The sequence below is a fragment of the Ursus americanus genome, chromosome 3, assembly GCF_024610735.1.
Source record: "Ursus americanus isolate L20-20 chromosome 3, mUrsAme1.1.p, whole genome shotgun sequence".
Lineage (NCBI taxonomy): Eukaryota > Metazoa > Chordata > Mammalia > Carnivora > Ursidae > Ursus > Ursus americanus.
Window position 1 is genome coordinate 82856426 of NC_142129.1, and position 17415 is coordinate 82873840.

A 17415-nucleotide genomic window follows, 5' to 3' on the forward strand; every position below is an offset into this window, starting at 1 on the left:
GGCCCTTCGGGTCCCACAGAAACTGGAAGATAGGCTGCTATGTCCCTTGATGTTTACATTTCGAAGAGATGCCTCTCGAGTCTTCGAGTCTTCGGGAAAGGCATTCCTGGCTCATAAGGTTAACAGAGCCCTAGTTAATCTGGTAAAGGATATGAATACATTTCAAAGGGAGTATAAAGTACTTAAAATTATAGGTTTTCTCAAGTAAACGCTCTGAGAAAAAGGAGAGGAGGGCAATCGTTTCCTTTACTTTTCAACCAGGAGAATCAGGTCTCTTATTTTTTTCTGTTTGTCCTGATAATACGCCCTACAGTTGGATGTGACCCAGCTATTCATTGCGTTAATAAATATTTTCTGTTTCTAGCCGCTTTTTTAGGACTCACACATTTAGAAGAGTTAGATTTATCAAACAACAGTCTACAAAACTTTGACTATGGAGTATTGGAAGACTTGTATTTTTTGAAACTCTTGTGGCTCAGAGATAACCCTTGGCGATGTGACTACAATATACACTACCTCTACTACTGGTTAAAGCATCACTACAACGTCCACTACACCGGCCTGGAGTGCAAAATGCCTGAAGAGTACAAAGGGTGGTTTGTGGGGAAATATATTCGCACTTACTTTGAAGAATGCCCCAAAGACAAATTACCGGCATACCCTGAAACATTTGACCAGGATACGGAAGATGACGAACGGGAAAGAATACATAGGGATCACACAGCAAAGAAGCAAAGTGTAAGAATCACTATAGTGGGATAACTTAGAAATTGCTCTGGTTGCCACAAGTTTTGTATTTGCTCTACCGGTGCCAGAAAACCACGTGTTTACATTGGGATTAACTGTGTTGCCTATTGATGCAGGGTTATCCAGCTAAGGGAAGCTTCCCTTAATTAGTAGTACTATTATTGTGGGAATTCTAGCACTCGACGGAATACTTTCCTCCTGCTTGCTTTCCTATTTGCAGACCAGCCTTTGGTGATGATTCCGCACTGGTAAACTGCAGGAGTTGTGTCCTAATGATGGCATTGGAATTTCATAATGTCCTGTATAAATGTTTTTACTGCTTTTTGAAAATAAAAAAAAAAAACTTGGTTCATTTTTATATGCCTTGTGATAGCTGCTCATGCATACCTACAGATAGAAATTAAAATACATGAATGCTTAATAAATATAAAATATCATGCTCTCCCCCCCGCCCCCTCCCACTTTCTTTTTTCAGTAAGTCAGCTTATGCATAGAATAAAATTCCATTTCAGATTCCCGTGCATTCCAAAATGAGGTCCTAGTAAACCCAAATTCTCAAGTACTCTTCACTGATTCTTGCAAATAATCGTCAAGCTAGACCTAAAGGAGAATTGTCACAAGCAAATAAATAAGAGAATCTGGGAATTGTCTTGGAGACTGGTCAGAAGATGGGACTCTGAAAAAGTTGTAGATGGTGTGAAACACTATGAAACATGAGCAATGAAGAGATATAAACACTAGAGAATGTGGAAATAGCACTGATCTTTTAAACAGAGTTCAGACTAGAAAGCCACCTGCGAGGGGGAAGGGCCTGCGTAAGGCAAAGGATGAAATCAGAATTCAGGGTCAGGCCTGGGCATGAGGCAGAAGCAAACAGGAGACAGTGACCTCAAAAGCAACCGAGTAAAGAGCTGGTGTCCAAGAGAAGCCCCATGGCTTGGGTTTGCCGGTTAAAATGAGCTCAGCCAGGGAAACGGATTAGCAGAAAAAGAGGAAATACCTGGAGACTAACCCCATCAGCTAGTGTTTTGATAGACAGCTGTACTATTAGAAAAATTTTTTTAAAAAGAAAGAAATATATACATATCCTTAAAAATGCCACCTTTTCCTTTATACAGAAATTTCCCTTTCACACTGAGTTGAATACATTTTCATTTCTTAAGGTATTCCCACAAAGTTTAGCAACTGGTCTTACTTGACATTTGCACAAAGCATAAAAGATGGTATACGACAGATAGCACTGAGCATTTCTTAAGCACCAACTAGATGTTAGACACTGTGATAAAAGCTTTTCATATTCTAATTCTCACAAGATCCCTCTGAGGTAGGTAATATTATCTGCCTTTTCTAGATGAGGAATCCAAGGCTTAGAGTTTAGATGACTTGGACAAGGTCACAGAGCTGGCAGGTGGCCGAGCCAGCATTCGGGTCCATCTAAGCCCTTTCTACTGTGCAGGGCTGCAGAGCCACGGCTGCCTCACATGAGAACTTGCAGAATCAGAGCCCAAGAGAGAAATAGGTCCCAGGAAGGTTAAGCCTTTCTCTCCAGAAACACCCGTGAGGGCAGTTGGCAGCAGAGAGTCTTTGGTCCAAGTCATTTGAATCTGTATTAATATGTACAGGAAACCAAGAGAATGAGAGCTGGAAGAATTGCTGCAGCTGATGGTTCCAGAAATGACTCTGGATTGTGAGGCTGTAACCCCTCTGCCCATTTTTCCAGTGGTTTGGATAAGGGGTAGAGACTGACACATACTCGGTCTCAGTGCAAATCCGCACCTTATTCACTGGGAGGTGTTAAAGGCAGCTGTTAAATCTGTTACTAGAGTGTTAATGTTCATGAACACTCAATAGAATACTAAGGACACGAGACCTATTTCAGGTCTGATGGTGGAGAAAGCCTGGGTGGGAGACTGAGGCACACAGTGGGGACACAAGGGTTCTAGAAAGAAAGGAGATTAAATCTGATTCAGAGAAAGGGCTCAAGTTACTCTCTGGTTCCATTTTTGGTTTTTGGAGGCTGGTTGGAGATTTTATTGGTTGATTTTTATATTCAGTGTCATCTTCCAGATCTATTTGGAAATAAAGCTCTGAAACACATTGAAATGGAAATTGATCTATACCATGCAAAAGTAAGTTAGAGTTGCCAATATCTCCCAGGACCAAAGCTTAGGATTTGCCCCTCACCTGTATCAGAGTTTATACTTTTCAGGGAAACAGTTGATCAATGATGGAATGAACAATTAGGTACATCCTCTTCTGCCGATTTCTTCAGTTGAATAACTTGCCTTTGAACCTTCCTTCTGTCCGATAGATGATGAAGGTCAGGAGATTTAAAAAATAAGTATATTTTGTGGCAGTCAAAAATATGATAATCCTGAGATCACATGTTTGAACATACATGTTTAAAGCAACTTGAGTATTTATTCAAATACTCAAGTAATATTTGGATAAATACTCAAGTTCTGTTTTGTTTTGTTTGTTTGAACTTTCCTACTAGTCCTCAAATTCCCTAATATTTCTGAAGTAAGTAAGATCACTGCAAGCTGAGGTCTCTTGAGTCCTAAGTCTGAGTCATCTCTGACCTAATGCCTGGTTATTTGGGAAAGATATTTAACATTAGGCAGTGCAGATTTTTCACTTACTAACCATTCATCCTCTGGAGCTTACACCCAAGATCAATTAACGTCTGTTTCTGAGGAATCTGTTTCTCCTGCTCGGGCAAATAGAAGCAAATCTACTTGCCTAAATTTGATGAGACATCGAAGCTTCTTTCTTCAGGGGGTGGGGGGTGTTGGTGAGTGGAGGGGAAGATGTAATCTATGGCTAACAAATTAGTATTGACGTTTGAGTGAATGAGAACAACATAATTGGGGCAGGGAGACTGGCAGATTACTTCATAATTCAAAAAAAATTCAATATTATCTCTTATAAATTCTAGAAACATAAACATACAACTACAGGGGTATTCACAAGTCAAAGCTGCTTCTGAACTGCTCTCATCTTGCCAGTCACTGAGTGAGTAGAGAAAAATTGCAGTGAAGTGGAGTTTCTCATCCCCAACATATCTGCTTTTCTAAAGCACAGCAACACAACTGAACCTACAAATCACTTGTGTGCCCTTGCCAAATGTTTGCTGAAGTGTTTTAGCATATACTCTGCACGTTTAATTGTCACAACATTATAGCAAGCATTTCCCCCCTGCCCTCATCTCATCTGCCTTTAAACATTTTAAGGTAACAGTGTAATGTCAATTTTATTCTAAAGTTTTTGCAGACAACGATTTTGTACAATTCTTGTGGTCATTCAGTCAGCTCAAATGATCAGCCAATATTTATCTTCAATGTAACAATCAGAAAGTCTAACTTCTTGCCAAAAAAGTGTGTAATTCTAGACACACCAATAGATTGACTAAACTTAGCTGGGGGAAGAAATGGAAAAGCTGAAACATCGCTGAGATTGGGTTTTTATCTTCTATACACTCAGGGTAGCTGGAATTAAACTGATTTCATTAAATAATCTTTAGCAAATTAAAATATCATAAAGATGAGATAGGCATTACATTTACTTCCTTAGAAAGTCAAGGTCTACTCAGGCTTGCAAGTTTAATTTTTTCCATGATAAAGACTTTTGTACTAAGAAATATAGAATTACACTTCTAGATAAATATTTATTTATTTATTTATTTAAGGGTGAGAGAGGGAGAAGGAGAGAGAGAATCTTAAGCGGGCTCCACACCCAGCATGGAGCCCAATGCGGGGCTTGATCTCATATGACACTGAGACAATGACCTGAGCCAAAATCAAAAGTCAGTCACTTAACTGACTTAGCCACCCAGGTACCCCAGATAAATACTAAATATTTTTAAGTAGGCCACAAAATATCAAAAAACTCAAGGCAGTATTTTTGGCTATCTTGGGCCTCAGATAAAATAATAACTACCTAAGATCTATCTATATATATAATACAATGTATGAAATATATTACATATATAAGATATATCATTATCTGATATAATGAACATATGCCATTGCATAGTACAGAATTGTTTATTATTTGGTCCTCTGTGTTCTCTACACAAGTTGCAACTTCATGTTGCCCATTTCCTCTCTGTCCCAAACTTCCCAGTGGACTTTGTGTCTAGGCATCAGGAAAGGTATTTATGTGGAAATAGTTTTATAAAAAAAAAATCTAGGAAGGGTTATAGCTGTAAATGCCAACATTTTAAAAGAATATAGACCTCAAATCAATAACTAAACTTCCACCTTAAGAAACTAAAGAAGAGGGGCGCCTGGGTGGCTTAGTCCTTAAGCGTCTGCCTTCGGCTCAGGGCATGATCCCAGCATTCTGGGATCGAGCTCCATATCGGGCTCCTTTGCTGGGAGCCCACTTCTTCCTCTCCCTCTCCCCCTGCTTGTGTTCCCTCTCTCACTGGCTGTCTCCCTCTGTCAAATAAATAAATAAAATCTTTAAAAAAAAAAAAACTAAAGAAGAGCAAGAAAATCCAATGCAAACAGGTTAATAAAGATTGGAGTGGGGATAAAATAGAAAATAGAAAAACAATAGAAACAATAAAAATCAAAGTTGATGTTTGAACACTCAGGTTCATAGCAGCATTATTTCACAACAGCCAAAAAGTGGAAGCAACCTGTGTCCACTGATGGATGAATAGATAAACAAAATGTGGTATATACAGCTAATGGAGTATTTTTCACTAAAGGAGGATATGAGCTGCCACATGGGTGAAACTTAAAGACATGATGCTAAGTGAAAGAAATCAGGCTCAAAAGAGCAAATATTGTATGATTCCACTTATATGAGGTAGTCAAATCTATAGAGGGAGAAAATAGAATGGTAGTTGCCACGGGTTGGGCGTAGGGGAAAATGGGGAGTTAATATTTAATGGTTCAGAGTTTCAGTTTTGTAAGTGAAGAAAAAAAAATTTTTTTTGAAAAAGTTCTGGGGACGCCTGGGTGGCTCAGTTAGTTAAGCATCTGACTTCAGCTCAGGTCATGATCTCAGGGTCCTGGGATCGAGCCCAACATTAGGGGTCCCCACTCAGTGGGGAGTCTGCTTGTCCCTCTCCGTCTGCCTTTCTCCCTGCTAGTGCTCTTTCTCTCTCAAATAAATAAATAAAATCTTTTTTAAAAAGTTCTGGAGGTGGATGGTGATGTTGATTCCACAACCATGTGAACGCACTTAACAAACTGTATACTTAAAATGGTTAAAATGGTAGTTTTTATGTTATGTATATTTTACTACAATAAAAAAAGAACTAAAAAGTTGGTTGTTTGAAATGACCAACAAAAAATAACAAGCCTGTACCTAGACTGATCAAGAAAAACAAGAGAGAAGACTAAAATTTCTAAAATTAGAAATGAAAGTGCATGTGTTACTACTTGCTTCACAAAAATGTAAAAGGATTACAAGAGAATACTATGAACAATTGCACCTCAACAAATTAGGTTAGCTACATGGAACTGACAAATTCCTAGGAACACACAAGCTATCAAACTTGACTCAAGAAGAAACATAAAATCTGAATAGATCTATAACAAATAAGGATATTAAATCAGCAATCAAAACACTTTCAACAAAGAAAAGCCTAGGACCAGATGGCTTCAGTGGCAAATTCTACCAAACATTTAAAGAATAACACCAATCCTCAAACTCTTTCAAAATATAGAAAAGGAGAAAATAGCTCCCAACTCATTCTGTGAAGCCAGTATTACCCAATAAAGAAGCCAGATAAAGACCTCACAAGAAAGGAAAACTACAGACCAATATTCCTTTTAAATATAAATGCAAAAATCATCAACAAAATATTAGCAAAGAAAATACAGTAGCATATTATAAGGATTATACACCATGAACAAGTGAGATTGGTCCCAGGAATGCAAAGATAGTTCAACATATAAAAATCAATCAATGTAATAACAATATATTAATAGAATGGAGAAAAAAATTTCAGTTGATGTGGAAAAGCATTTGACAAAATTCAACACCCTTTTATGATAAAAAAAAAAAAATTCAACAAACTAGGAATGGAAGCTTCAGAGATACATGCCCTGCCATTTCTCAGAAACTCACAGTGTTCAACTACCATTGCTAACATGAAAACCTTAGGCCAAACCAAAATTTTGAATGTTGCATCTTGTGTCCATTTTCTTTCTCCAAAAAACAGATTTTTTTTTAATAGTCCGTTTCTCTAGAGACAGTGAGTGGGTGGCCAGCACATTTTTTTAAAAAAGTTTTTATTTTAATTCCAGTTAGTTAACATACAGTGTAATTAGTTTCAGGTATACAATACAGTAATTCAACACTTCCATACAATACCCAGTGCTCATCACAAGTGCCCTCCTTGCTCCCCATCACCTATTTAACCCCTTTCCCCACCTAACTCCCTTCTGGTAACCATTAGTGTGTTCTCTATAGTTAAGAGTCTTTTCTTAGTTTTCCTCTCTCTCTCTTTTTCCCCCTTTGCTCATTTGTTTTATTTCTTAAATTCCGCATAAGTAAAATCATATGGTATTTGTCTTTCTCTGATTGACCCATTTTGCTTAGCATAACACTCTCAAGTTCCATCCATGTCATTGCAAAAGGCAAGATTTCATTCTTTTTGTTATGGCTAAGTAATATTCCATGGTATATATATACACCACATCTTCTTTATCCATTCATCAATCGATGGACACTTGGGCTGTTTCCATAATTTGGCTATTATAGATAATGCTGCTATAAACTGGGTGGCTAGCACATTAAAGTTTTCAATTATTTTGTTGACTCTTTATTACTAATAAAGTTATAAATTCATTCAAGATGACAGACTAAGCACATATTTCAGCTTTCCTACTACCCAAATTCCAAGAAACAATTTTTTTTCCAAAAATCTGTAATATCCCTGGAAAACAAAGCAGGAATGGTATTGGTGGATCTGAAATTAATAGTTCCTAAAAATCCAAAGGCAGACATGATCAGATTGAATGAGGAACAAGAGAAACATGGCTGCTATGAAAAAGGAACAGCATTATATCCCTATATAGGGTGTATCCCAGAAATAAAATATGTAATAATATTAACATTATTCTCATTAAATGTAGAATGTAGATGTAACACTATTCTCATTAAAAATATGAAAAAGGAGTGAAGAATGAGACAAGATGGCTGCATATCTCTGCTACTGAAAAAAAAAAAAAGGAAAGAAAAGATATAAGAATAGGAATGAATGGAAATAAATGATCTGCCTAGAAAACCCAAAAGAATCAACTGGCAAACTATTAAAACCAAGAAGACACTTTAAGATGTAATCAAATACAATAACATCATATAAAAATCATAGCTTTTTTCAGCATCAGCAACCAGTCAAAATTATCCCATTTGGTATATTTTCTTTACTTTTTCAATTAAAAAAATTATAGGTACAGTTGAAACTTTTTGGGGCACCTGGGTGGCTCAGTCGGTTAAGCATCTGACTCAATTTCCACTCAGGTCATGATCTCAGAGTCATGAGATCAAGCCCTGCTTTGGGCTCTACACTGGGTGTGGAGCCTGCTTAAGATTCTCTCTCTCTCTCTTTCTCTCTCTCTCTCTCCCCCTCTGCCCCTCCCCCACCCTCTCTCTCTAAGAAAGAAAGAAAAAAAGAAAGAAAGAAAAAGAAAGATGAAAGGAAAGGTAAAAGGAGAGGTGAGAGGAGGGGAGGGGAGGGGAGGGGAGGGGAAGAGAGGAGAGGGGAGGGGAGGAGAGGAGAGGAGAGGAGAGGAGAGGAGAGGAGAGGAGAGGAGAAGAGAGGAGAGGAGAGGAGAAAGACTTTGTGAAACTTTTCCCCACTTCATTCAATTCTGTCCACCTCAGGGGTAACCATTACCTTGCATTTGGAGTTTTTATTCCCGTGCATGCTCTTTGTATTTTGCTATACATATGTGTGTCCCCTTAAATATATATTATTGAAATTCTTTCAAAATACAAAGTATATTATTACTCAGCACATTGAAAAATTGTATGCAAATGGTATTAGATTATAAATATCATTCTGCAACTTACTTTCACTCATATATCTCTAGACTCATCCATGTTGATATCTACATGTTTATGGCATTTTTCCCCATTATCTGAAATCAATATGGATGTACACTTTTTAAAATAGATTTCTTCCTTTCATTTCCAGAAATATATTTGGAAACTAAAAAATGCACCTTAAACAACATATGGGTTAATGCAACGGACTGGATGTGCCCACACCACCAAACTCATAGGTTGAAATCCCAGCCCCTAGTGCAGTGGTATTGGGAGGTAGGGCCTTCAGGACCTAATTAGGGTGGAGCTCTCAGGAATAGGATTAGTGCCTTTATGCAAGGGACCCCAGAGATCTCTGTCTCCCTCTCTCTGTCATGTGAGGATACAACAAGACAACAATGGTCTATGACCTAGAAAAGGGCTCTCTCTAGAACCATGTTGGCACCCTGGTCTTGGACACCCAGCTTCCAGAACTGTGAGAAATAAGTTTCTGTTGTTTATAAGCCACCCAGTCTATGAAAATTTATTATAACAGCTCAGACTAAGGTAAAGACAAATGTCACAATGAAAGTACAAAGCGGTTTGGGAAAAAATGGAAATAACCTTGATGTCCATCAAGAGGAGGAAAGTTAAATAAATTATGCTACATCCATAGTATGGAAAATGATTTTAAGTACTTAAAAATAATTTAGTAGTTCTATATGGACTGACGTGGAAAGATTTCCAGGATATAAAAGAAAATATAAAGCGATTGATCCTTTTCATGTTAAAAATTTTAATTGTGTATTTTTAATCACATATATGTGAATGTATTTTAGAAAAACAGAAAACTGGTAACATTGAGTACCTTTGAGTAAGTGCATGGGTTTGAGGGAGAGAAAGGGAAGTTTTTGCTTTTACTGTTATTGTTAGAATTTTTAAATTGAGAATATATTCTTATTTTATTTAGTAGAATTGAGGATACATAGACAATGCTAGACAGAAAAAGCAGTCTATAAGAAAGGCCAAAGGACCAACTCCCAGAGCATACAATCCAGGAAGAGCTGACTATATTATAAGCATTTTAAATGTTTTTAATTGGCATTCTTATGGCCTAGGAACTGTAACTGAAGTTTCTATTTTATTTACATTTTTCTTTATATTTGTTTAGTTAAAACCAGGAAAGCAAGACAGAGTTGTAAGGAACATACTCACTGACAGATCTCAAGGTTTTCAATCGGAGAACACAACCACGAAAATTCAAACGCAGCACATTTAGACGCCACCTTTGCAAAGTAGACACTATACACTTCTCTGTGATGATATTTTTTACTGCAGAAAAATCAATCTAAAAAGGATAAACAAAAGACATTAAGTAATGAGAAGGATCTTTTGCATGTAGAATTTTTTAATATTTTAAAAGCATCAAGAAACAAATGTCTTCATCACATCTCTCACTGTTTCATTTCTTTGTTTTCATGGTCATTCTGGAATTTAATTACAAACAGACTTTTTTTTCATGGTCATTCCCAGGCTTAATTACAAACAGATTCCAAATGTCCAATCCAGGTCAACAGCTGGGAGGGCAAGAGTCTCACATCTACCCCACAACAGAGTTGATTGTCTTGGAGTGGCCTGGATACCCCCGCTCCCATCATCCCAGGTGAGCCCCAAGACTGCCCCCCACTTCAGTGTCAATGAACCCATCCAGGTTCATTATTAACGGGTGCCCACTCCTCTATTCATGAGCATAGACGATGTGTTAAGTTCTTGACTATGGGGAAGACAATTTAGAGTGAGGGGTTTAGAGTGGCCTTCTCCTAACTCACAATTTGGAGGAGGGAGGTCTGGGAAAAAGGAAAGATGACCAGAGTGTACCTGGCTGATTATATGTAATATTGAAGAGCACAGAGGCTTAGGGGAGCTCCGAGTGGCTGGGGCCAGTTGATAAACAATAGCATTGATATTGTAGTATTAATCATGTCTTTCAGGGAAAAGATTACATTTATGAACTTCCAATCTCTCATTGCCATATGAACAAAGTTATTCTTTGTGCTAAAATGTTTGTTATAGTTGTGCCATGTTTAAGCACTCACAAATGAGGTAAAACTAATAGAAGTTGAAGGACAACTTAGAATTTGCTGAACGTAAAGAAACTTAACTTCCTAACGAGGCTTTTCCTTCACTGACAAGGGCTCATATTTTCTCCAACTTTATCTAGTGAGGTCTCTGGGCAAAAGTGCTAGCTTTTCCTGCCAGGCTTCTGCAGAATTTGTTCTGATCTTAATATTGCACATATTCTTTCTCTTTCGGATCACTTGGACTCATTTTTTTATTCTTTACAGGCTTTCCAAAGCAAAAAGTAACACCCCCGATCTGTCACATAAGAAAGAGATTTATTACTTTAAACCAGTGATCCTCAAAGTATGGTCCTGGGACCAGCAGCATCAGCATCACCCAGGAACTTGCTGGAAATACAAATTCTCAAGCCCCACGCCAGACCTACCGAGTCAGAAACTCTAGGTTTGGCAATCAGCAATCTGTTTTAACAGCCCCTTCAGATAATTCTGATGCATTCTGAAGTTTGAGTATCACTGCCTTAAACTAAAAATAAACTTAAGACAGACATATTACATTTGGTAGCCACGATGGGTGAGCTGAGACAGAAGCACATGTTCTTCTTGACGTTGCACAAGGTGAGAGTGGAACAGTAAAGCCAAGAAGGGGATATCAAGATGTTGACTTGATTTATGAATGGCACCTTAGTTTCTTTGTCTAAATTTTAGAATTTATGCTGAATGGTTCCAGCCATCTACTCATAGGTCAGTCTGAGTGATGTCATTACTCCTCTGATCACTGGCTATTAAGGAGGGTGGTAAAGTCAGCTGCTGACTGGACATGAAGAAACAGGGAAAATGTTGCCACCACAACACTGGTTGATGGGATAGATGATTACAGAGATTAAAGTAACATCCAAGGAACAGAAAAGAGAAGTCATCAAGGACAATGTATGCTTACTTTTTAAAAAGATTTTATTTATTTATTTGATAGAGAACAAAAGCAGGGGGAGTGGCAGGCAGAGGGAGAAGCAGGCTTCCCGCTGAGCAGGGAGCCCGACATCGGGCTCGATCCCAGGACCCTGGGATCATGACCGGACCCGAAGGCAAACGCTTAACCAAATGAGCCACCCAGGTGTCCCGTTTATGCTTATTTTTTTGTTGGTGGTGGAGACCTCTCCCCAGTCTCATTGCAATGAGAAATTCTAGGTTACAAGAATAGTATAAAAATAGTACAATGACAAGAACAGTGTAGAGATAGAAGTCCATATTAGAAAATGCCAGAGTGTATGTGTGTCTGTGTACATGCAGACACCCTATCAAACAAGCTTTGTTTACATGTTGTATATTTTAGCCCCATTTCATGCTCAGTTTTTTTTTTCCTTTACTCCATGTTATGTGCTACTTTGTTATGTTTTTTGAACCAATAATATTTATACTGGAGCTAATATTTATTGAGTGCTGCCTATATGCCAGGCTCCATAGTAAGCACTTTACTTACATTTCCTCAATTTATCTCAGCAGCATCCTGAGCTAGGCAATGTTAAGTCTAACTCAGATATAACAGAGATATGTTTCCATCCAAAAAGAATATTCAATTTATTTCTACCATGTAAATTAGAAAACACTGATAATATATCTCTTAAAATAACATTATTATCTTTCTATCTTACTGTTCCGGCTTGTGCCTGGACAAAAGAAAAACAAATGCACCCACTTTCTGTGGCCCCAGGGGGAGAGCAGGGAAAAAGAGTTCCTAGTACAGTTGGCTTTATAACAGGCTGTTCTCCTTTAAGAACTAGAATAAAGACATAGCTTCGAGTAGTGTCTACTTACACTATTCCACAATGAGCTTCCCTGGGTCATCAGCATCCAGGAGTGACAAACTTGACCACATATTACTATATCTCTTAAAGTGAGGTAGGCGAAAATCTAAACACAAAGAAGAAAAACACACAACTTTGAAAATTATGTGAATTTGGGTGCAACCCTGCCACTTACCTTTTTTTGTTGTTGTTAACGATGATAATGTAATCCATATTGTGTAGTGGGGTTTAAGTGCTGGAATTTTATCTGAACGTAGGAATTTTATCTAAAGTACTAGAACTTAACTGATGATGCCTTTGTTATAATGTGATCTTTGCAATTGATAGTCACAGAAGGATGGGGAAGAAGATAGGCACATTTATATTCTGACAGAAAGCGGCTTTCTGCTAGCAAATGAGTGATTTCCCTAAATCGTAGCCGCTCCGTAAAAGGCATTCAATGATTGCTTGCTGAACTTAACTAGAGTCTTTGTAAAGCCAAAGGATTCCTAGGAAATATTGGTAAGCCCATCTTGGCTTCTATTTCTGGAAAAATAATAGACTAGAAAACCTGCAAATCCTCTTGGTACAAAATATGAGAAAATGCTAAAACAAATCTGTTTAAAAAGATTTCCTTTCGGGGCGCCTGGGTGGCACAGCGGTTAAGCGTCTGCCTTCGGCTCAGGGCGTGATCCCGGCGTTATGGGATCGAGCCCCACATCAGGCTCCTCCGCTAGGAGCCTGCTTCTTCCTCTCCCACTCCCCCTGCTTGTGTTCCCTCTCTTGCTGGCTGTCTCTATCTCTGTCGAATAAATAAATAAAATCTTTAAAAAAAAAAAAGATTTCCTTTCTTAAATTTAAATTCAATTAATTAACATATAATGTATTATTAGTTTCAGAGGTAGAGTTCAGTGATTCATTAGGCTTATATAATATCCAGTGCTCATTGCATCACATGTCCTCCTTTAAAAAAAAAAAAGCTTTTATTTATTTATTTAAGAGAGAGACAGCAGGAGCGTCAGGGAGGGGCAGAGGGAGAGGGAGAAGCAGAGCCCCTCCCCACCCCATGAAGCAGGGAGCCTGACTCAGGGCTCAATCCCAGGGCCCTGGGATCATGACTTAAGCCAAAGGCAGACACTTAACCAACTGAGCTACCCAGGTGCCCCTGACATACCCTCCTTAATGTCCATCACCAAGTTACTCTATCCCCCACCTCCGTCCCCTCCAGCAACCCTCAGTTTTTTTCTTTTTGTTAAGAGTCCCTTATGGTTTGTCTCCCTCTCTGATTTCATCTTGTTTTATTTTCCCCTCCCTTCCCCTATGATCCTCTGTTTTGTTTCTTAAATTCCACATACAAGTGAGATCATATGATAATTGTCTTTCTCTGATTGACTTATTTTGCTTAGCAGAATACCCTCTAGTTCAATCCATGTATAAATGGCAAGATTTCATTTTTTGATGGCTGAGTAATATTCCGTTGTGTATGTATACCACATCTTCTTTATACATTCATCTGTTGATGGACATCTGAGCTCTTTCCATAGTTTGGCTATTGTGGACATTGCTGCTATAAACATTGGGTTACAGGTGCCCCTTCGGATCACTACATTTGTATCTTTGGGGTAAATAACCTAGTAGTGCAATTGCTGGGTCTATACACTAAAAATGAGACAGAGAAAAGAGAAATTAAGGAGTTGATTCCCTTTACCATTGCACCAAAAACCATAAGATAAGTAGGAATAAGCCTAACCAAAGAGGCAAAATTTCTGTATTCAGAAAACTACAGAACACTCATATGAGAAATTGAGGAAGACATAAAGAAATGGAAAAATGTTCCATGCTCAGGGATTGGAAGAACAAATATTGTTAAAATGTCTATGCTACCTAGAGCAATCTATACATTCAATGCAATCCCTATCAAAGTACCATCAACTTTTCTCACAGAGCTGGAACAAATAATCCTAAAATTCGTGTGGAACCAGAAAAGACCCCGAAGAGCCAAAGACCCCGAATGTTGAAAAAGAAAACCAAAGCTGGTGGCATCACAATTCCAGACTTCAAGCTCTATTACAAAGTTTTAATCACCAAGACAGTATGGTACTGGCACAAAAACAGACACATAGATCAATGGAGCAGAGCAGAGAAGCCAGAAATGGACCCTCAACACTATGATCAACTAATCTTCAAAAAGCAAGAAAGAATATCCAATGAAAAAAAGTCAGTCTCTTCAACAAATGATGCTGGGAAAATTGGACAGCCACATGCAAAAGAATGACACTGGACGATTTCCTTACACCACGCACAAAAATAGACACAAAATGGATGAAAGACCTCAATGTGAGATAGGAATCCATCAAAATCCTAGAGAAGAACACAGGCAGCAACTTCTGTGACCTCAGCCATAGCAACTTCTCGCTACAAGTGTCTCCAAAGGCAAGGGAAACAAAGGCAAAAATGAACTATTGGGACTTCATCAAGGTAAAAAACTTTTGGACAGCAAAGGAATCAGTAGGCAAACCAAAAGACAATTGGGGCGCTTGGCTGGCTCAGTTGGCTAAGCATCTTCAGCTCAGGTCATGATCCCAGGGTCCTGGGATCAAGTCCCACATGGGGCATCTTGCTCAGCAGGGAGCCTGCTTCTTTCTCTGCCTGTGGCTCCCCCTGCTTGTGCTCTCTCTCTGACAAATAAACAAAACCTTTTTTAAAAAGACAACCTACAGAATGGGACAAGATATTTGTAAATGACATATCAGATAAAGGGCTAGTATCCAAAATTATCAAACTCAACACCCAAAGAACAAATAATCCTGTCAAGAAATGGGCAGAACACATGAACATTATCAAACTCAACACCCAAAGAACAAATAATCCTGTCAAGAAATGGGCAGAACACATGAACATACATTTATAAAGACATACAAATGGCCAACAGACACATGAAAAAAATGCTCAGCATCACTTGGCATCAGGGAAATACAAATCAAAACCACATGAGCTACCACCTCACACCAGTCAGAATAGCTAAAATTAACAAGTCAGGAAAAGACAGGTGTTGGAGAGGATGTGGAGAAAGGGGACCCTCTTACACTGTTGATGGGAATGCAAGCTGGTGCAGCCTCTCTGGAAAACAGTATGGAGGTTCCTCAGAAAGTTGAAAACAGAGCTATCCTACAACCCAGCAATTGCACTACTAGGTATTTACCCCCCCAAAAAAATTTTCTTTAAAAAAATTTTTAAACGTCAGTTTTATTGAGCTATAATTGACATAAAAATTCTAGATATTTTTTAAAAGATTTTATTTATTTATTTGAGAGAGAGCGCATGCCTGCGCGCAAGAGCCAGGGGAGGGGCAAAGGGAGAGGCTAATTAATGTGTTAATTAACATATCCGTCACCTCACATATTTATCTTTTTTATTTTTGGTGAGAACATTGAAGTTCTACTCTCAGCGAATTTCAACTATACAACACAATGTTATCAACTACAATCACTATGTTTTACATCAGATCCTCAGACCTTATGCATCTTATGGCTGAAATTGTTAGAGGATTTCTTTTCCTACGGTGCCTGCAGTTCTTGGTCAGGCCACTTCTAAGAATGAAGAGGTAGACCAGACAGTGGTGGGCAGCAAAGCAAGGTTTTACTGAGCGATAGTAAAGTATATTGAATGATAGAGCTCCCAAAGAAGGAGGGGACCCAAGAGGGTTGCCACCAGAGTTTCTATGTCTAGGGGTTATTATGAGCTTATTGGCTTGCTGTTTTAATCTGATTAACCCTCCCTGCACCTGTCATCCAATCAGGTTTTTGTCACGTGGCAAAGGGTGGTGGGCTCTTTCCAGGGTGGTGTAAAATCCCTTTAGGGTGGTTTCATCTTAGGACCAGGTGTCCTTGTCCCTGCCTACCTTTCTTCCAACTACCCTTCATCAAAATTTCCAACCTCTCCCTATTTCCCCTACCCCACAGCCCCTGACAACTATTCTACTCTCCAAAACAAACTTTTTTTTTTAACCATACCTGAGTTTTTAAGAAAGTAAGGAAAATACCCAGGCCCACAATCTTTGTAAACCCAGACTCCTAATAAGGTTTTCATACTATAGTTGCTCTGGATAAGGAAATAGTGGGGATGGTTGCTGCTTTTCATGACACATAGATTTCATGACAAATAAACTTCAGATTTCACTGGCCATGCAGGGACAGAAAAAGTTGGCAGGCTTGTACAAAGCTGGAAGTCTTAATATATTGAGTCAGAGAGAGAGAGAGAAACAGTCAGAAAGGTGGAAATAGAGAGAGAAATCTAGAATTATTAAATAGAGAAGATTAAAACAATAACAACTACTACTACCTATTGGTGAGGAAAAAACTAAGGTACCTAGCCTGGGATTAAAAAAAAAAAAATCCCGAAGAATTTATAATCAAAGACCAGTTGTCATGTGGATTGGAATTTGAATTTTAATTACTTGTGGGGTCCAATGTGAATTTATTACCTTTGTAATTGGATTTGATACATTAACATGCAAAGAGCTTCCAATTCAGTGGTAACTCTGGGACATCTGTCAGATATAAATACCTTCTCTCTAAAGAGGCACATCTTCAAACCACGCCTTATAGGATTCCTACAGATTAACCCCCCCTCGCCAAAATCAATTTTCAGTAAAAATTACAAAACACAGGGGAAAAAAAATCTAAGAGTCAACAACAGACAAACAATAAATAGCTTCTTTAATCAAATTGTCGGTAATTAGGAAAACATTAAGATGATGACTTAGAAAGAAAAATAAATTCTTGAGAAAAGCTGTTGTCAAAAAAGGACTGGGCAGA

General features: G+C 38.3%; 2 protein-coding genes across 3 annotated transcripts in view; one reads left to right on the plus strand and one right to left on the minus strand.

The window, feature by feature from the left end:
* The window catches only part of LRRC17 (leucine rich repeat containing 17), a 30621-nt gene extending 29518 nt beyond the window's left edge, over window positions 1–1103 (plus strand). For both annotated transcript variants that reach the window (XM_045793412.2, XM_045793411.2), the window contains one exon: window positions 365–1103. In XM_045793412.2, coding sequence (XP_045649368.2) covers window positions 365–762 — 398 coding nt within the window. In that variant the 3' untranslated portion in view covers window positions 763–1103. The remainder of the gene's footprint in view (window positions 1–364) is intronic.
* Window positions 1–17415, minus strand: part of FBXL13 (F-box and leucine rich repeat protein 13) — a 209149-nt gene that overhangs the window by 114492 nt on the left and 77242 nt on the right. Inside the window, exons 8-9 of the mRNA XM_045792187.2 lie at window positions 12630–12725; window positions 9952–10084 (exon numbers count right to left, since the gene is read on the minus strand). Coding sequence (XP_045648143.1) covers window positions 9952–10084; window positions 12630–12725 — 229 coding nt within the window. The remainder of the gene's footprint in view (window positions 1–9951; window positions 10085–12629; window positions 12726–17415) is intronic.